Raw genomic sequence first — 21,440 nt, 5'->3', positions numbered from 1 at the left:
CATCCCATGCATTCCTATGGGATTCCGCAATGCTGTGCTAATGCTGCGGTTTTTACCACGGCGGAATCGCTTTGCGGTAAAAACCGCAGCATGCTCATTAATTTGCGGAATCGCGGCGATCCCGCACCCATAGGAATGCATTGTTCCGCTTACTTTCCGCATGTGGCTGTGCACACCATGCGGAAAGTAAGCAGAACAATTGCGGATGGTACCCATGGTCCGGAGGAGAGGAGACTGTCCTCCGGGCTTTGGGTACCATACCCCTGTAAAAAATAGAATTTAAAAATAAAAAATATTGTTATTCTCACCCTCCGACGTCCCGCGCAGTCTTTCCGCTTCTCTTCACGCTCCCGTTCCCAGTAGTCCTTTGTGAAAATGCCCGCGATGGCGTCCGTTCTCGCGGGATCGCGAAGTCTCGATGTCATTCGCGCGACGTCATCGCGAATTACCGCGAGACGTCGCGATCCCGCGAGAACTGACGTCATCGCGGGCATTTTCGCAAAGGATTACTGGGAACGGATGCGCGGGACGTCGGAGGGTAAGAATAACACTATTTTTTATTTTTTTTTACATTTTATCTTTTACTACTGATGCTGCATAGGCGGCCTCAGTAGTAAAAAGTTGGTCACACTCGTCAAACACTATGTTTGACGAGTGTGACCAATCTGTCAATCAGTTCTACCAGCGATGCTACAGATCGCTTGGAGAACGCTAGCATTCTGCAAGCTAATTACGCTTGCAAAATGCTAGTTTTTCCGCGGGAAAATCGCGGGACTTTAAAATGCGATTTTCCTGCTGACTGGAATTCCGGAATTCTCGCGGTAATTTCCGCAAGAGTTCCGGTACGTGTGCACTTAGCCTTAGAAGTCTCCAGTGCTTTCTCTCAAACCATTTTCTAGTGCTTTTTGAAGTGTGTTTTGGGTCATTGTCCTGCTGGGAGACCCATCTTTCTCACACTGGGCCCTACATTATGCTGCAAAATTTGTTGGTAGTCCTCTGACTTCATAATGCCATGCACACGGTCAAGCAGTCCAGTGCCAGAGGCAGCAAAGCAACCCCAAAACATCAGGGAACCTCCGCCATGTTTGACTGTAGGGACCGTGTTCTTTTCTTTGAATGCCTCTTTTTTTCTCCTGTAAACTCTATGTTGATGCCTTTGCCCAAAAAGCTCTACTTTTGTCTCATCTGACCAGAGAACATTCTTCCAAAACGTTTTAGGCTTTTTCAGGTAAGTTTTGGCAAACTCCAGCCTGGCTTTTTTATGTGTCGGGGTAAGAAGTGGAGTCTTCCTGGGTCTCCTACCATACAGTCCCTTTTCATTCAGACGCCGGCGGATAGTACGGGTTGACACTGTTGTACCCTCGGACTGCAGGGCAGCTTGAACTTATTTGGATGTTAGTCGAGGTTCTTTATCCAACATCCGCACAATCTTGCGTTGAAATCTCTTGTCAATTTTTCTTTTCTGTCCATATCTAGGGAGGTTAGCCACAGTGCCATGGGCTTTAAACTTCTTGATGACACTGCGCACGGTAGACACAGGAGCATTCAGGTCTTTGGAGATGGACTTGTAGCCTTGAGATTGCTCATGCTTTCTCACAATTTGGTTTCTCAAGTCCTCAGACAGTTCTTTGGTCTTCTTTCTTTTCTCAATGCTCAATGTGGTACACACAAGGACACAGGACAGAGGTTGAGTCAACTTTAATCCATGTCAACTGGCTGCAAGTGTGATTTAGTTATTGCCAACACCTGTTAGGTGCCACAGGTAAGTTACAGGTGCTGTTAATTACACAAATTAGAGAAGCATCACATGATTTTTCGAACAGTGCCAATACTTTTGTCCACCCTCTTTTTTTATGTTTGGTGTGGAATTATATCCAATTTGGCTTTAGGACAATTCTTTTTGTGTTTTTTCATTTAAGACAAATTAAATGAAGATAATAATACCAAAGAATTTGTGTTTTCAATCATTTTCAGGAAGAAACTGAGTATTATCTGACAGAATTGCAGGGGCGTCAATACTTTTGGCCACAACTGTATGCATTTGCATGAAACCAGAAAGTAGTTCCCAGTTTGCCCAGTTGTGCACTGGTATTATCACACATGTATCTTCTTCCACTCTCCCACCCTGCCCCCTCCTTTGCATCCTTCGCTGTCGGATGTGACAGCTGCTTCTGCGGTCACAGAGAAGTGATATTTAGCGCAGGATTGTGGTAGTCAGCCACTGCGCTGTGTCTCCAACTATTTCTAGCTGTGGTTTCTGCAAGAAGCTACTTGGCGTTACTCATGCGCGGTCCTGTCCTGCAGAAGCAGCTGCTTGCTTTGTGGCATAAATGCTCCCTCTCCTCTTCATGTCTGACGCCAATATCTGCACTTCTCTACACTATAGAATCAGCTTATCTACAAGTGAAGCTTGGATAAGTAGCAGCTCGAAGAATTGTAAATTCAGCTCTGGAGTATAATGCAAGATGTGATTTGGGATCAGTACAGGATAAGTAATGTGTATATGCACACTTACCTCACCAGCAGAATAGTAAGTGCAGCTCTGGCGTTTAATGCAGGATGTAACTCCGGATCAGTACAGGATCAGTAATGTATGTACACAGTGACTGCGCAGAATGGTAAATTCAGCTCTGGAGTATAATACAGGATGTAAGTCAGGATCAGTAATGTATGTACACAGTGACTGCGCAGAATGGTAAATTCAGCTCTGGAGTATAATACAGGATATAACTCCGGATCAGTACAGGATCAGTAATGTATGTACACAGTAACTGCACCAGCAGAATAGTGAGTGCAGCTTTGGGGTATAATACAGGATGTAACTCAGGATCAGTACAGGATCAGTAATGTATGTACACAGTGACTGCACCAGCAGAATAGTGAGTGCAGCTTTGGAGTATAATGCAGAATGTAACTTAGGATCAGTAATGTATGTACATAGTGACTGCACCAGCAGAATAGTGAGTGCAGCTTTGGGGTATAATACAGGATGTAACTCAGGATCAGTAATGTATGTACACAGTGACTGCACCAGCAAAATTGTGAGTACAGCTCTGGAGTATAATGCAGGATGTAATTCAGGATCAGTAATGTATGTACACAGTGACTGCACCAGCAGAATGGTGAGTTCAGCTCTGGAGTATAATACAGGATATAACTCAGGATCAGTACAGGATCAGTAATGTATGCACACAGTGACTGCACCAGCAGAATAGTGAGTGCAGCTCTGGAGTATAATACAGGATGTAACTCGGGATCAGTACAGGATAAGTAATGTAATGTATGTACACAGTGACAGCACCAGCAGAATAGTGAGTGCAGCTCTGGAGTATTTATACAGGATGTAACTCAGGATCAGTAATGTATGTACACAGTGACTGCACCAGCAGAATGGTGAGTTCAGCTCTGCAGTATAATACAGGATGTAACTCAGGATCAGTAATGTATGTACACAGTGACTGCACCAGCTGAATGGTGAGTCCAGCTCTGGAGTATAATACAGGATATAACTCAGGATCAGTACAGGATCAGTAATGTAATGTATGTACACAGTGACTGCACCAGCAGAATAGTGAGTGCAGCTCTGGAGTATAATACAGGAGGTAACTCCGGATCAGTATAGGATCAGTAATGTAATGTATGGGCAGTGACTGCACCAGCAGAATAGTGAGTGCAGCTTTGGAGTAGAATACAGGATGTAACTGAGGATCCGTACTATAATGTAGGAACTTTAGAATGAATTACCAGTGATCTAGACTAGAGTTGGATCGGGCTGGCTGATTGGCGCTGCATGTGTTATGGCTGTGTTACAGTCACAGCACATGGATGGAGAGCCTGTTTATTGCACATACTGTAACACAGCTGCGACACATGCAGCTGCGGCTCCGATCAGCCAGCGCACTCCATTTATCCGGGTTCCCTCTGCAGCTTATTCGGTAAGCCGAATAAGCGGGAACCCGAACGTAATCTCTCAACTCTAATGGAGACATTTGATTGTAGACTATTGTGGAAGTGGGTAATGTAATTTTCTTTTTCGTTTCTTGTTTAAACCCACATTGTTACCCCTGTTCTTACTTTGCAGACAGTCAGCGTTCCCACCTCTCCTCCTTCACCATGAAACTGAAAGACAAGTTTCATTCCCCTAAAATCATCAAGAGGACTCCCTCCAAGAAAGGCAAGTCGGCCGACCTCACGGTGAAAACTGAGGAGAAGCCTGTTAATAAGGTAAATGCCTATAAAGAGGTGTAACATCTGACACCACGCTAACCTTTTCCCCATCATGTTGTGGCTCTTTCACTTTCCGCATACACACCACTTCGGTTTTGGTCACCATATTGTTTGTTACGGCATGAAGCAGCTGTAGTGTCACCAGGGATCGCTCCTCCTCTACAGTAACATGTCGGGGCAGATGTGCTGCTGCCTGTGCAGCCACCATGGTGTGTAAGCCAGGAGCCTTATTGTCATTTGTCGGTGTCTCCCTGCCGAGATATCTTGCGATAATTTCCCATCTTACTCTCACCCCCTTTTTGCTGCTTGAACCATTTTAGTCCATATGATCTAATTCAGCAGGAGGGCGACATGAGCTGCTGACATGCTATGATGTCCATCATCCCACTGTTGTACTGCAGGCCGCATGCTATCACCTTCTGCCACCACCGCACAGCTGTTCTGTAGGCCACATGCTGTCGCCTCCACGACGCCTCACAGCTGTACTGCAGGCCGCATGTTATCCCCTGCCACCGCACCTCACAGCTGTTCTGTAGGCCACATGCTGTCGCCTCCACCACGCCTCACAGCTGTACTGCAGACCGCATGTTATCCCCTGTCGACACCACCGCATCTCAAAGCTGTTCTGCAGGCCGCATGTTATCCCCCGCCGCCTCCACAGCACCTCACAGCTGTTCTGCAGCCCACATGCTATCCCCTGTAGCCACCACCGCGCCTCACAGCTGTACTACAAGCCACATGCTGTCACCACCACAGCACCTCACAGCTGTTCTGCAGGCTGCATGTTATCCCCCGCCGCCACCACAGCACCTCACAGCTGTTCTGCAGCCCACATGCTATCCCCTGCAGCCACCACCGCGCCTCACAGCTGTACTACAAGCCACATGCTGTCACCACCACAGCACCTCACAGCTGTTCTGCAGGCCGCATGTTATCCCCCGCCGCCACCACAGCACCTCACAGCTGTTCTGCAGCCCACATGCTATCCCCTGCAGCCACCACCGCGCCTCACAGCTGTATTACAAGCCACATGCTGTCACCACCACAGCACCTCACAGCTGTTCTGCAGGCCGCATGTTATCCCCCGCCGCCACCACAGCACCTCACAGCAGTTCTGCAGCCCACATGCTATCCCCTGCAGCCACCACCGCGCCTCACAGCTGTATTACAAGCCACATGCTGTCACCACCACAGCACCTCACAGCTGTTCTGCAGGCCGCATGTTATCCCCCGCCGCCACCACAGCACCTCACAGCTGTTCTGCAGCCCACATGCTATCCCCTGCAGCCACCACCGCGCCTCACAGCTGTACTACAAGCCACATGCTGTCACCACCACAGCACCTCACAGCTGTTCTGCAGGCCGCATGTTATCCCCCGACGCCACCACAGCACCTCACAGCTGTTCTGCAGCCCACATGCTATCCCCTGCAGCCACCACCGCGCCTCACAGCTGTACTACAAGCCACATGCTGTCACCACCACAGCACCTCACAGCTGTGCTACAGGCTGCATGTTATCCTCTGCCGCCACCACAGCACCTCACAGCTGTACTGCAGGCCACATGTTATACCCTGCCGCCACCACAGCACCTCACAGCTGCACTCAGGCCACATGCTATCCACTGCTGACACCACTGCACCTTACAGCTGTACTACAAGCCACATGCTATCCCCTACTGCCACCACCGTGCCTCACAGCTGTATTACAAGCCACATGCTATCCCCTGATGCTACCTCCACTATCCCTCATATACTTCACTAGGTCAATCTTGCTCTTCGATCAGGATTCTCCTTCTTCTAGTGGCAACATTTTAATGGGCCAGTGTCACGATCAGAAGATGATGGTGGTGCTGAGTCAGATTATGATCAGCTGCAGTCGTGCGGTGGATCTGATGAGTACCTTCTCAGTCTCGATGTGTTGAAGTCTCTCGGGTGTCATTCAGGAAATCTTCTCTCATTATGAGTTAGGGAAAGTACAGAGACTTTCATCCTCCTCTCTTCCTGTCGTGTTGCCTTATAATGAAACCAAACCAGGTTGCACTTGAGTTGTCCCTTGCAATTTTGAGTATTTTCCTGCTTGATCTGCTTCTGGGAAATCTGAATGATAAGCCGCAATGCTGCAGTCATGGCTCGTACAGTTATAACCCAGCTTTCCCAGACTCCTGAATGCCTTAACCATGCCATGATGCTCCTCTGGGATTTCAGTCTTTGTGGCTTGTCCTTAGCCTTAGGTATTCTATACTTCTTCCTCCTACCTTTGCAGATCCTGAGCCGGCTGGAGGAGCAAGAGAAGGAAGTCGTCAATGCCCTACGCTACTTTAAGACTATTGTAGACAAGATGGCGGTAGATAAGATGGTGCTGGTGATGCTCCCTGGCTCTGCCAGCAAGGTCCTGGAAGCCATCCTACCCTTGGTCCAGGCAGACACGCACTCGCAGCAAAGGTTGGTGAATGTTCCTCGGCGTCAGTCCCTGAACATGTGAAGCTCTGCATTGTTCTCATTCGCTTTCTACTCCTTTTCTTCTCCATTTTCAACATCTTTGCTTGCTGTCAGTGTAACAAGTGGCAGATAAGAGATTGCTTTCCCTATGTTAATTAATTCCCACCCTGGTTACAGCACTGCAATCTCCTCCTGCTACAGCCGGGTCTACCAGTCTCTTGCCAACCTCATCCGCTGGTCCGATCAAGTGATGCTGGAAGGTGTGAACTGCGAGGACAAGGAAATGGTGTCCACCGTGAAGGATGTGATAAAGGCTGTGCTGGACGGAGTCAAGGTCAGGATTACAATTGACATCTTTCTTTTGAAGACCTTTCATCATGTTCATTTGTATGCAGCCTGCAGTGTAAAGAATGAAGGGTGTCCTTTTTTTGTTGACACGACTACATTGCAGTTCCAGTATATAATAAATAGGACTACTTCGTTGAATTCTTACTGCACCTTTCTCCTTACAACCGGAATGAAACCTCCATTCTTTGCACTGTATTCTGCATCTAGTGGCAACAATGCACAATAGAAATACAAGGTTTTCATTTAGTCATATTTTACTATAATAAAGTGGACTCTCCAGCTGCGGCAAACATATAACTCCCAGCATGTGCAGACTACTCCAGAGGAGGGCTGGTTAATGTGGCAGCTGGAGAGCCACAGGTTGGAGGCACTGCTGGAATCGTTCTTTTGAATAATTTGTCCAGTCCTTGACTAATCACAGTAGCTAAGGGGTTAACCCCAGCCATACATCTGGCAGGCCGTCTGTTTGTCCCCTCTGGGGAGACACAGCCAGAGTCGGCATCCGTGAGGTCATGCAGCGAATGAAGTCAGTTATTTGGGAGCCTTCCAGGACTCTCCTCACTCGTTCCATGTGCGCAGATTCATGGCTGTGATCTCGCCTTCCAGCTCTGTGCATAAACTGTCAGGATCTCAGCCACCCTCATTATCATATCCCGCCAAGAGCTCAGCACGTTACCACTGCCGAAAGCCTCACAGCCTCTCCTGATCCACTGGGTCAGTTCCATCACACCCAATGCAGAAGAACTATTGGTGGATGCCATGTAAAAAAGCATGTGGGATATGTAGTGGTAGTAAAGATGTATTATCCTCCAGAGCTGCACTCGCTGTTCTGCTGGTGCAGTGACTGTGAGCATACATGACATTACTTATCCTGTAGATCTTTTATTATAAAAATGAAAAACATAACCATAATAACAGAAATAAAACAGAAATATAAGCCAGAAAATAATCAGTATAATGAACACTGGTCCAGCTGCTCATTCTCTCCTCACATACATATTATACATAGATACAGAATAATAACGTACACTTCTAGTCCGATCACCAAACAAAATAATAACAAACAATAAAAAAAATAAACAATAGCAAACAAAAACTATATACATAAACATATATATACACATTCACACATGCAATCACAAACCATACAAATATATACAAGACTAAACTAAACACCCCACACTCAAGCCCACCATTCCCAGCCCCCGCACTGACCTGAGAGCTGGTCCTGCGTCTTGTGTCTCAGTCCATGTCCAACGTCCATAGGCCAAATCAGGCAGTGCCTGTTTTTCCCCTAAACACTCCAGTGTCCCATAGTCCCTCAAGATAAACCCACCTCCCCCCTTTTCTCACCACCCAACCTTAACACTTGCACCCAAATCTAGATCCCCATTTACAATAAATACATCAACAAACTACAATAACCGCAAACAAAGCCCAAGTTCGGCAACTGCCGCCCTACATCCCTGTATACTGATCAAACAAAAATCTACAGTGTCCGCAGCAGCCCACCACCAGGAAAGGAGATGACCAGACTAGGGCACACTGAAAGAAAAGCCCCTCCAGAGGAGAGCATCCCTAGGTGTGTCCAGTCTTTCATACTCGAGAGAGCGCACCTTCACCAGGTCACAGAGTATGGTCCTAAACACATCGTCCACTGGGAGGATTTTCTGTTGAGTCGATACTAGGTACCGTGCGTTCCACGTGTGATATCTAACCACTGCACTAACTAGAAATAAGGTGCAGCGGTCCCGACCACCAAGGTCTCCGAATGCTCCATAGGCCAATTCCGCATAGGAGAGACTGGCCAGCTGTGACCAGCCAATGGAGGCGCCCACCCTGTTGCACACATCTGTGTTGAAGGGACAACGAAGCAGGAAGTGGTCCATGCTTTCTAGCACGGTTCCACAATGCTCCTGAGGACAGTTCCTGTTCTCAGAGCTGCTACACTTCAGATTGTCCCTCACACAGTTTCCCATGGAAGCTGTGCCGAGTCCCAAAACTTCGAGGGGATCCTGATAAAATTCAAAAGATGCAAACCCACCCCAAGATCCTGACTGGGCAATCCCTGAGCACCATAGGCCTCTGGAAATGGGTCAACAGAACCCTATTATCAAGAAGTTTCTTTGGCAGAGTCTTAATCTCCCACATTCCCAAACCCCCACCAGCAAATTACCTTCCGAACCATGGTAGCTTAAGCCGGAAGACGTCCATGCGGTGTGCGAAGACACTTCACTTGCCCTCCTGTCTCCCGTTCCTGGAAGAAAGGCTGAAATCATCCCCTACAGGAGAATACCCACATAGAAGCCCTCATTCCATAGGTTTGCAATATTCATCTTAATTAAGGTATCCACAAGGAATACCACAGGGTTGACCATACCCAACTCTCCTAGTCTCCTCATACGATAAGTAACCTCCCTCTTGACTAGGTTGTCTATTCCCCCATAACAGTTGGAAGAACAAACTAGACCCGAGTCCAGAGAGACTCCGGCAAGATGAACACACTGCCCAGATAAATCAGTAAAGGGAGCAGGTAAGTTTTGATCATGTTTACCCTTTCCCTTACGGTCAAAGACCAACCCTGTCATTGGTTCACCTTCTGAGTGGAGATCTCTAGTCTGCTGTCCTAATTTTGTTTGGGGTAATCCCCCTGGCCAAATTCGATGTCAAGGACTTTTGCAGAAACTTTGGGTCCTGGAAGGGTGTCTGGAAGATCAAAACCAGGATCTCCTCCTCCCAGCCAGAGACACTCACACTTATCCCGGTTGATCTTGGACCTGGATGCCTCCGAGTAGCCATCTGCCTCTGACATCAGCCACCCTGCCTCCTCATGAGAGGAAACAAAAACAGTGACGACATCGGCATATGCCACCACCCTCAGAGTGGCTTCTGATGCTGTCCAGTCCATCCCGATCCCAGCCAACTGTCCACGCTCCACCCTCCCAAGAAGTGGGTCAATCGCAAACACTTACAGTAGCGGGCTCAAGAGATAACCCTGGCAAACACCAGATCCAACCTCGAAAGAGCTGCCAATCCAACCGTTCACAAGCAGGAATCTCTCTGCCCCACCCTACAAAGTCTTAAGTGAATCAACAAACCCCAGCAGCACAATGGAACAGTACAATGGCTGAATGGGTGACCTAACTTGCCACACAGGTGGCACCTAATCTCCACACAAGATGCAGCAAGATGGCCAATATCCCCACAAAATGCACATTTCTCCACAGTGCAGTTTCCACTGAAGTGTGTGGGGTCGCCGCACCTGTCAGATTCTGTTGCCCCGGGTAGAAGACCAGGATCCGATCCCTACCCAGTAGGGCAGATGATGGTATGTGGGCAACCGTACCACCTAAATGCTTAAGTTATACCATAAACATCCAGGCCCCTTACCAGATGCCAAACTCATCAGTCATGATGTCATAACAAGAAAGTGACTCATTTCAAATCATGGTCACATTCTTGACTTGGTTTTGACGAGACACCGCCTGAATGGCAAAGTCTCGCCAGCCGGACTCATTTTTTGCCAACTCCTAATTCGACCAGCAGAGCTCAAGCCCCTCTGGCTGAACAAAGCTGACATCAAACTCAGGTGTGGAATAGGGATGTATCAAGTCATTGATGTCAATCGCCTTGAAGCCCATCTTCAGCAGGAGCTCCACAACCTTAGACCTTGGAGGACATGCATCACTGCCCCTCCACCGAAGACAGACCACATTCCTACGCACACTACCTGGCCCGGCTGTTGGGAAGCTCCACACTGCATCCCCCCTTTTTGCTCTCGGAAGGCCCCGATTATTATTATATCAGGTAATTTTTTTATTAAACATTTTCAAAAACTGAAAAAACAGGTAATCACATACAGCAGGGTTCCCCAACTCCAGTCCTCAAGGCCCACCAACAGGTCATGTCTTCAGGATTTCCTTAGTATTGCTCAGGTGATAATTGCTTCACCTGTGCAATACAAAGGAAATCCTGAAAACATGATCTGTTGGTGGGCCTTGAGGACTGGAGTTGGGGAACCCTGACATACAGGATAGTTTCCAAATAGTGTATTGCATAAACACAATAGAAACCCACAAAAATCCCTCCCATCTTACCCCCCACCCTCACCTGACAAAGAAACTCTCTTCTCTCTCGATCCATTTGGTCTCTCACAGCCAGAATTTTCCAGTTATATCCTCCTCAACGCTCTTATCCATGTTAATGTAGAAGGAGCCAACTCGGGTTTCTCCAACCAAGGCGCCCATATATCCTCCCATTTCTTAATTGTTCTTCTCTTTTGGTACACATATTTCTTCATATCTATATTATTATTAACTGCATCAGTAGCTTCCGTGATTGTGGGTACAGAAGATCCCTTCCAGTGAGCCGCCACTCTCTTACGAGCCTGATATAATATTCGTGAGACTGCCAGCTGGTGTCCCTCCGAGAGCGGCAAATTCTCCACCCGACCCAGGAGAGCCATTTTGGGGTCTAGTACCATTTGACATTGATGGACAGTATTAAGTAAATCAGTCACATCCCCTCCCAAAATCTACGTACCGACTTCATGCAATGCATCTTCCCATTCATCATCTGCTAAATCACCTACATCAACTTGCCACTTACGGTATTCTTCAATGCCTCCAAGCTTGCCACTCTCTTTTCCAACATTGTTGCATATATCATGGATATAATACCTCTTGATCCTCCTCCCCTCACTACTCTATCCAACAGCGGAGTTTTGGCTGGGTTACCTAGTGGAATGAGTCGCTGTTGTGTTTCACAAGCATGTCAGGCCATGCCTCTCTATCCAGAGGGATAGATCAACCTCTCGACCATCTACCATTAGTGATCTCTCACCATTCTTTAGAGCCTCCAGTAGACGCCGCTGCAACATGCCGTTCCCATATCTCGGAGACGAGGAGGACGCCCTATTTCTCCAGAGGTGACAGTGGCATAACGTCTGGCGGGTTCTGCCACCACCGGGGGAGCAACCAGAAACTACATCCACACCAACAGTATCACTATAAGTCACCTCCATAACCCCCTCACTCTCGACCAAACCAGCAACCACACCACTAGACAGAATTTTCCTCATCCATACCCACCACCACATTTTACTCCTGCTGGACCAGTGACAACAGAAGGTGATATTTTGACCTCTGCATCATCAGGTACAAGGGGTTCAGTCTCCTCTACAGAACTGGAGGCGACCATACCCCTCCAGTTCTGTACCATACCTGGGTCTTATGTGTGCCCTCCGCATCATCAGTTGGTAATTTCCGCTGTTTCACAGTTGATTCCAGAAGCCGCTGTTCTTGTGCCGCTGTGAGGCGCAGCTGATACTTTCTATCAGCATCTTGTTGGCCAGCGCCAATACAGAATATGACATCGTGGCCTGTTCATTCGCCCACTGCCGGGCTGCCCTCACTGTCCAGCCTCTCGGTTGATGAACCTACTGCTACGTCCCTGCTACTACAAGCAGAGACGGAGCTCTGTGCCTCACTACGATTCTTTGTAATCTCCACGCACCTTTGCACCGGATCCTCAACAAAACCCAGGCAGGGCTGAGCAACGGGGCTTATACAGTGATCTGTCCCTGCAGCAGACTCATGGGGTACAGGGAGGTGGGTATACACGTAGCTTACCGCTTCCTGCAGCTTTGGCTTGGTGGTCTTTGCCTTTTTTTCTTCTGGCCCCCAGGTGCCTGTTCTGGTTAATCATCACCAAGATGGAAGTTCTGAAGGCACACTGGGGACCCCAGGAGCTTAATCTCCGCCATTAGCGCCCCTCCCTGGCCGCTGTTGTCACTGTCCTCCCCAGAGCAAGCAGAACTGCACACAGATGCCAATGTTGCCAGTCCTGCAGGAGGGAGATCGCTGCACTTGGCCTGCGGGTGACTTTGCAGGCTGTCAGGTGGGGCTTTTTGCTGGTCATCCTTCTCCTCATCATCATACATCTGGCTCTCAGGTTGCAGCCCCATCTGCCTTTGCTCTCTGTTATCAGCCATTTCTGTAAATCTGTCCTCATTCAATAGTTTTTCCTTGAAGGGACTACTCTTCTCTCTGAATGCTTTCCTCACCTCCAGCTCATTAATTTCAAGCTTAAGCCTCTTGAGCTCTCCTTGGAGTTGGGTCTTCCTCAGCTTTGAGGAACCTGCAGCTTTGGCTCTTGTGCAGTGCAGCTCCTCCCGGAGCTTCCTGATGGTCTTGCTTGCATCTTTATACTCACGGAGGTGGCTCATGACCCGGTAGCTAAAGGTGGACACATACTCCTGGGATCTCTGCAGCCCCCAACCTTCCTCAGTAAGGTCAGCCTCACCTTAGTGAGCACCCAGCTTTCCTCTGGAAGGGCCGCCATCTTACACACTAGCAGGCTTCTCCTCCATGTTGAAAGGCTTACGGCTTCTCTGGGTGTCTGCAGACCTGGGGGGAGTAGGAGCCTCATTGCTGCGACTTTTGGTGGAGCATCTCACCCACGAGTCCTGATGTGCGGGCCAGTTGCTGGTTTCTCCTGCTCCCCGTTGGCCCGGCCCATTAAACTGAAACCTGGGACTTGGCTCCTTCACTCATCCCAGGAAACTCACGTGCTCCCTGGGTAGGAGAGAGAGCAGGTCCCCGGGTGGAGAGGTGGTGGATCTCAGAGCTCAGGAACACACAGCAGGATCAGCAGCACACACACTATCACCACAGCGAGCAACAACTGAGCAGAGCTGCACTCACTATTCTGTTGATGCAGTCACTGTGTACATACTTTATATTACTGATCCTGAGTTACATCCTGTATTATACCCCAGAGCTGCACTCGCTATTCTGCTGGTGCAGTCACTGTGTACATACATTACATATCCTGTATTGATCCTGAGTTACATCCTGTATTATACCCCAGAACTGCACTCACTATTCTGCTGGTGCAGTCACTGTGTACATACATTACATTACTGATCCTATACTGATCCTGAGTTACATCCTGTATTATACCCCAGAGCTGCACTCACTATTCTGCTGGAGCAGTAACTGTGTACATGCATTACATTACTTATCCTGCACTGCTCCTGAGTTACATTCTGTATTATACCCCAGAGCTGAACTCACTATTCTGCTGGTGCAGTCACTGTGTACATTAGGGTGACCGCAAAAAATCGATGTCAGAATTTTGTCCGTCTGGACCCCACAAAACGATTCCCCTTTCCAGATATTGAGATAGCCAAAATTTGAGCTCGATCAAACGACGTTAACCCGTGCCGCTCGTCGCTCAAAGTTTGAAAAAATCCAAATTGAGGTATTTTAAGATTTAGGTATTTTGCATAGTCTGTTAGACTATAAAGAATGTGACAACAACATTGCAGAAATAGCCCTGACCAAATTTTCGAACCATTTGTGGTATTTGAATGCAGAGTTGGTGGGATTATCGTTTTTTGATCCCACCATTACAGACAATGAAAAGTTGTTAATGGCTAATAAATTGCTCAGTAGCACAGATGAACCATCAGAGCACGCTAGGGTTGTAAATCCAAAAGTTAGGAAAGAAAAATTAAGAGGTAGGAAGTAACCGACTTTAACGACCTTCTGACAAAAGATGAAGAACAAAAGCAATATGTCCTGCAAGTTGTAAGCAAATGCCGAGCATTATATACTGACGTTTCAAAAACTACTTTAACAAAAGCTCTAGAATAGATTAGATAACTATGTAAAATTATCAACTCATGTAGGTTAGCGTGCTCTGATGGTTCATCTGTGCTACTGAGCAATTTATTAGCCATTAACAACTTTTCATTGTCTGTAATGGTGGGATCAAAAAACGATAATCCCACCAACTCTGCATTCAAATACCACAAATGGTTCGAAAATTTGGTCAGGGCTATTTCTGCAATGTTGTTGTCACATTCTTTATAGTCTAACAGACTATGCAAAATACCTAAATCTTAAAATACCTCAATTTGGATTTTTTCAAACTTTGAGCGACGAGCGGCACGGGTTAACGTCGTTTGATCAAGCTCAAATTTTGGCTATCTCAATATCTGGAAAGGGGAATCGTTTTGTGGGGTCCAGACGGACAAAATTCTGACATTTTTTTTCCCCCCCCATATGAGATCCGGTCACCCTAGTGTACATACATTGCTGTCTTGTATATAGCCATCACTCCTCTGTATGTGTTTTGTGTATTTAGCATCCTCGTTTTCTCCTACAGGAGTTGGTACGATTGATGATTGAGAAGCAGGAGCGCCCGTCTCCCACCAGCCCTGTGAAGCCAACTGTTCCGGCGTGCAAATCTGACAGGTGTGTTCTGGGGTTTCACAGTGGGGTAAATCTCCTTCCCCTTCAAGTCCATTCTGTGGTCTCCAGCATTTCTGAGGCTCATACTCATGTTTTCTTCTAGCACGCAAGACTTGCCTTTGTCAGAGCGAGAGCTGGAGATTCTAAACAAGACCCCCGAGCCATCTAAAGAAGCCCCTATAGACTGTGTAGAATCTGATGAGCTTGCTCCTCCAAAACCCCCATTACCTGGTATACGAGTGATGGATAATAGGTATGTCCCACTTCAGAATCTTATGTATCTCTGTATGCAGGAGCTCCCCATAGTGGTGGCTTCAGAGAGAAATATCCTTCATCTCTATATACAAGGGCCTCCCCCTAGTGGTGGCAGACAAGATCTTATGTGTCTCTTTACAGGGAGCCTCCCCCTAGTGGTGGGTGCAGACAAGATCTTATGTGTCTCTGTACAGGGAGCTGTATTTAAGATTTTCATTGATGCCGTGGTTTATCTTTACAGTTGACTGAAATAAAATTTGGGATGCTTTCTGTATGGGCCTTTGCTCAATGTAGAACCCTGAATTCCTACTTGTAGATTTCATGCATGTTAGTTCTTTCTGCCTTCCTGTAGTGTTAACATTCTTAGTGCTGACCACATGTACTTTTCTTTCTTTACAGTCCACCTCCTGCATTACCTCCAAAGAAAAGACAGTCTGCACCTTCACCCACTCGCGTTGCTGTTGTAGCTCCTATGAGCCGTGCAACCAGTGGTTCTAGTATACCCCTTGGCACCAGTACCCAGGTAAGGGGATACAGGGTAGTAGAAAACCAGAATAGTGAGTGCAGCTCAGGAGAAGAATACAATATTTAACTCTGGATCAGCAATGTATGTACAGTACACAGTGACAGCACCAGCAGAATAGTGAGTGCAGCTCTGGAGTATAATGCAGGATTTAACTCAGGATCAGTAATGTAATGTATGTACACAGTGACTGCAACAACAGAATAGTGAGTACAGCTCTGGAGTATAATACAGGATGTAACACAAGATCAGTACAGGATCAGTAATGTAATGTATGTACACAGTGACTGCACCAGCAGAATAGTGAGTGCAGCTCTGGAGTATAATACAGGATGTAATTCAGGATCAGTACAGGATCAGTAATGTATGTACACGGTGACTGCACCAGCAGAATAGTGAGTGCAGCTCTGGGGTATAATACAGGATGTAACTCAGGATCAGTAATGTAATGTATGTACATAGTGACTGCACCCACAGACTAGTGAGTGCAGCTCTGGGGTATAATTCAGGATCAGTACAGGATCAGTAATGTATGTACACGGTGACTGCACCAGCAGAATAGTGAGTGCAGCTCTGGGGTATACAGGATGTAACTCAGGATCAGTAATGTATGTACACAGTGACTGCACCAGCAGATTAGTGAGTGCAGCTCTGGATTATTAAGGTACCGTCACATTTAGCGATGCACCAGCGATCCCCAGAACGATACGACCCGGTCAGGATCGCTGGTGTATTGCTAAATGGTTGCTAGTGAGCTGCCAAACAGGCAGATCTCACCAGCGACATAGCAGCGGTCGGCGGTCGTTACTTACCTGTCAGACGCAGCGATGAAGACATCCGCCCGCGTCCACGCGTCGCTCGTCGGCGCCAGCAGGAAGTGGCCGACGAGAAACGGCCCAGGACGTTCTCGTGCGATCAGCGACAGACAGCGGGGGAGCCGGTCGGAGGTAAGTATCACACATAGCGATATCACTGCTGCGTCACAAAATCGGTGACGCTTTAGCGATATCGCTATCGATCTCGCTTAGTGTGACGGGGCCTTTATACAGGATGTAACTCAGGATCAGTACAGGATCAGTAATGTATGTACACAGTGACTGCACCAGCAGAATAGTGAGTGCAGCTCTGGGGTATAATACAGGATGTAACTCAGGATCAGTAATGTAATGTATGTATACAGTGACTGCACCAGAGTATAGTGAGTGCAGCTCTGGAGTATGATACAGGATGAGTAATATTTTCCCTTTTTTTTTTTTTTTTTTTTTTCTTATCTCCCCCCCTCTCAAGGATTTTGAAGTGAATTGTTTTGCACATCGCCGTTTATCCGGGGGAAGCCAGTCTTATGGAGGAGAGTCTCCACGCCTCTCGCCGTGTAGTAGTATAGGAAAACTTAGTAAATCTGATGAGCAGCTCTCCTCCCTTGATCGAGACAGTGGGCAGTGCTCCCGAAATACCAGCTGTGAGACACTAGGTAAGAAGGGAAGATCATACAATTGAGTGCTTGAAAGTATCTCACATTTCGGGGTTTTGTCACTGATTTGTACCATTTATACATTAGATGAGGGGTGCACAGTGTGGTGGATATACACTGTATGCACAGTCACCCAGCATGTATAGAGGCTCTAATCACAATTGTTTATTTGCTGAGTGGGGGAGGGGTATTTTCCAATGTCTTCTTAAAAGAAGTTAAATGTGGGGATGTTTTGTCGAGTCACTTCTTTGTAGCAGATATAAGTGATGGCGTTATTCTTAGCAGGAGTTTCCTGTCTGTGCTTTCTCAGCTGAGTTTCCATTGACTGCTGTGCGACGTAATTCATTTAACAACCAAGATCCGAAGAAAACCTTGGTTAAAATAAAGGTGAAGGGCAGTGATCAGAGATCAACAGGGAGACCCTGCTTATCTCCCTCCATAATATCAGACTTTGGAGTGGTCATCCAGCTTTCTCAGATTTCTTAATAGTAAATCTTCTGCAGTGATTCGCCATTCACTTCTATATCCATCCATAATGACAAATGTACTATTGTCAGCAGTGATGCACGTATGGGCTGTCACACAACTTTCCCATATCCAGATTTATGTAGGCAAAGTCCAGATGTACTGCTTTGACTGTCTTCGCTCTCAGAAAGCTGAGTGACAACCCCTCTGGCTCTCGTCAGCACAACCACAGGTGTTGTTCCCGATTTTTCCTGGGTTCTGATACTTCCTAGAAAAGCTTTGTATATTTGAAACCTAGCTCTGATATAGGGTTGACAACCTCTGCTGTGGCTGAAATGCTATGATATTGGTTGTCACCCATGTTTCCTAGTGACAGATAAAACAGTCATTAATGATGGGAACCTCCTATGTAAGGACGGTTGGATTGGATGTGGTCATATTGGATGTCAGTGTGACAGAAGTGAGGAGCTGCATTTACTGGTGGCGAATCTGTGAATTTCTTAAGATGATGAATTATCGTCTTTTTTCCTGCAGATAATTATGACCCCGATTATGAGTTCCTGCAGCAGGACTTGTCCAGTACTGACCAAGTGCTGGGCCAAGGACCCGGCGTCCTCAGTCCTCTACCAGAATCCCTCGGAGAGTCTGGTTCTCCTTTTCACGGACAGAATTTTCAATTGCCTCCTATCACCCCCCAAAACTCAGAAACCTCTTACCCCTCCCTGGCCATAGAAATGCCCCCTGCTCTACCAGAAAAAAAACGTAGGAGTGCAGTTTCCCATGCCTCTGATGGCTCCCGCTATGAGCGTCACCCTTCCCAGTATGACAACATCTCCGAGGACGACCTGCTGCTGCCACCTTCTTCTACACCCTTTGCTGCCGTTTCACCCTTCCAGGCTGGGAACACCTCGCAAGTGGAGTTCTTGGCCGACTTTGGAGCAGTGGAGTGCGACGACATACCGGAGAAACCACCACCACTGCCGGAGAAGAAGAACAAACACAGTAAGTGCCAGCCGCTCCTCCACATGAATACATCAGGATGATATGGCTGATGAGGCCAGAGTCGCACATCCAATATCCACAGTTTCATAGGCATTAGTGATGAGCGAACGTGCTCTGATAAGGTGTTATCATAGTATCTCAGGTGTGCTCGATGTTCGAGACCCCGCGACTGCATGATTGGCGCCTGTTAAACAGCCGCAACACATGCAGCGATTGCCTAACAGGCAGTCTCCGCATGTGTTGCTGCTGTCTTAACAGCCACAAAATATGCAGCCGCAGAAGCTCGAACATCGAGCACACCTGAGATACTCGGATAACACCTGAGCATGCTCAGATAACACATAATGTCAGAGCACCTTTGCTCATCACTATTGGACATATTTGAAGTTGCAAAATTCAGGTCAGAAGACCCTTGGCCGCTCCGTACTTCGTCCATGAATGTCAGATCTGTGACAACCTCCTAACAGGAGAGACTAGAGATGATTTGGCTTTTCTTCTCTTGCCGTCTGTGCACTCGCTTCTCTTTATACCCTCCACCCTCTACACTCAAACTGCAAGAGGAATGTCGTCTTGTAACTGAAGAGAAATCTAAACCTGCAGCTGTTCTCTCGGGCCACCCCTTCACTTCCTCTCCTCCATCACAATAAGGATGGTGCATGGTGCCAGTCATTGTAATCCTACCAAACGTTCCCACGGAAGTCGGTGCGGCCCCTACAGTAGTACTTGGATCTTATTATACTAGTATATCGCATCACACATGAGGGTGCAGCTGTAAATGTATTCAAGGAGTCCAGAAAGTGAAAAATGTCCTAAATATGGATTTGAACCAAAATGCCATCTTACCCATTCTAGTTTATTAAGTTCCTGTCTAAGGCTATTCGATAAATGTCGCTCAACCGACGTTCACCATTTCTTCCTACTTATGTCCTATTTCCTCCCTTCCAGTGATGACCTACATGCGCTTCGTAGAGGATTACTCAGAGCCGCAGCCATCGGTCTTCTACCAGACGCCACAGAACGAACACATCTATCAGCAGAAGAACAAACATCTACGTGAGGTCTATGGCTTTAACGACTCATTCAGCGGCTCGGAACCGAGCGTCGAACGAGCTCCTCCACCAGCTCTTCCCCCTAAACAGAGACAGCTGGTAAGGGCAAACATTGTATACATGTAGCGTTCTCGGACCTTTTTTATGTTGGATTTTTGCATTCTATAGTTATGCTGGACAGCAATAATGGGGGCATTGTTGAGGCACGGTGGGGGGGGGGCAGAAAAAGGGAATGTTTTCTATGTATGTCAGGTAACATTATACCGCACAGCGGACATTCATTTATTGGATCTGCAGAATGACATCGGCTTTTTGCAATGTCTTTGCCTTTTATGAAGGAGTGAGATGCCAAATTTTGCTCTAATTTTTAACTGATGCCTCCCATGGCTGACTTCGGCAAGGAATTGTGTAGCATCACTATTAGTCATTAAGAGGCAATTTGCATATTAGTAGTCATTATGCATTTAGCTTCCAGGTAAGATGTAAAGCTTATTAGGGATCTAACGGGTAACTCATCCATTATATAGCTGGCTCCAGTACGAGGGGCACTGTATAGGGCAGTAATGTGTTAGGCGGTGGTGAGGTCTACGATGTCAGTGTGCTCCTTGGTTCTCTTTTTTTTTTTTTTTTTTTTTTTCTCTCCCTCCACCTCCCTCTCTGTATATGTAATTCTTCCAGCAGGCCTCCTTTGCTGCTTCTTCCTTCTCCTCTGTCTCGTACTGTGCACAGCCAACCAAAGGGGTCTTCGCACCTGAGGACGGCAGCCACCCTCAGGGCATCAGTCTGTCCGTCTCTAACTGCTTTCTGAGCCGCCACGGCTCTTTCCCTGTGCCTTCGGTGAGTGTCCGCTTCATTGCTCAATCTTTGGTGTGGCATGCGAGTCGTAGAGCGTAGAGCGTGCGTGATATCAGAATTCACTAAGTAGCATCTTTAGATCCTGCGTGTATCACTGCAATTAACTTCATATAGTGCCGACGTGCAGGGGTGGCAGCATTTGATACATCTCCTATCGTAAGCAAATCAGATCTGCAGTTCTCCTGCAATGACGATCTGTCACTTTTGTGCTCCATTTTTGGACATCAAAGGGGCCTCAATTCTTGGAAATGATTAATAATTCACCAATTAAATTCGATATCTTCAGACTATGGCTAGAAAACATGAGATCATAACCCTGAAGACATTCCCATGCTGCTCATCCTTCTCCATGCTGTATCGCTGGAGGGAGAGCTGTAGCTTTCAGTCCACCAGATGCAGAATCTCACCTGTTCATCCCCAGACTCCCCCCTCCGTATCCTGCAGAAGGCGGTAAAAAATAACCCGGGTGGGATGGGAGGGTCGGCAGGCTCAGTTTTCACTCTGCAGTCACAGTGGTCATTCTGCACCCCCCAGCGGAGGAGGGACC

At 47.3% G+C, this 21,440-nt stretch overlaps 1 protein-coding gene across 7 annotated transcripts in view; it reads left to right on the top strand.

Annotated features, from left to right (window-relative positions):
• The window catches only part of RAPGEF1 (Rap guanine nucleotide exchange factor 1), an 82,144-nt gene that overhangs the window by 41,468 nt on the left and 19,236 nt on the right, over positions 1-21,440 (top strand). For 4 of the 7 annotated variants that reach the window (XM_073555957.1, XM_073555960.1, XM_073555961.1 and 1 more), the window contains exons 2-11: positions 4,082-4,224; positions 6,492-6,670; positions 6,845-7,001; positions 15,188-15,276; positions 15,377-15,526; positions 15,928-16,051; positions 17,339-17,522; positions 18,522-18,989; positions 19,935-20,137; positions 20,717-20,875. In XM_073555957.1, the coding sequence (XP_073412058.1) occupies positions 4,082-4,224; positions 6,492-6,670; positions 6,845-7,001; positions 15,188-15,276; positions 15,377-15,526; positions 15,928-16,051; positions 17,339-17,522; positions 18,522-18,989; positions 19,935-20,137; positions 20,717-20,875 (1,856 nt within the window). The remainder of the gene's footprint in view (positions 1-4,081; positions 4,225-6,491; positions 6,671-6,844; positions 7,002-15,187; positions 15,277-15,376; positions 15,527-15,927; positions 16,052-17,338; positions 17,523-18,521; positions 18,990-19,934; positions 20,138-20,716; positions 20,876-21,440) is intronic. The other 3 variants (XM_073555962.1, XM_073555963.1, XM_073555958.1) reach the window with 2 other exon arrangements.

Source organism: Dendrobates tinctorius, unplaced genomic scaffold (assembly GCF_039654945.1).
Source record: "Dendrobates tinctorius isolate UK_male_01 unplaced genomic scaffold, ASM3965494v1 ptg000231l, whole genome shotgun sequence".
NCBI lineage: Eukaryota > Metazoa > Chordata > Amphibia > Anura > Dendrobatidae > Dendrobates > Dendrobates tinctorius.
This window is presented reverse-complemented; position numbering and strand designations above follow the sequence as displayed.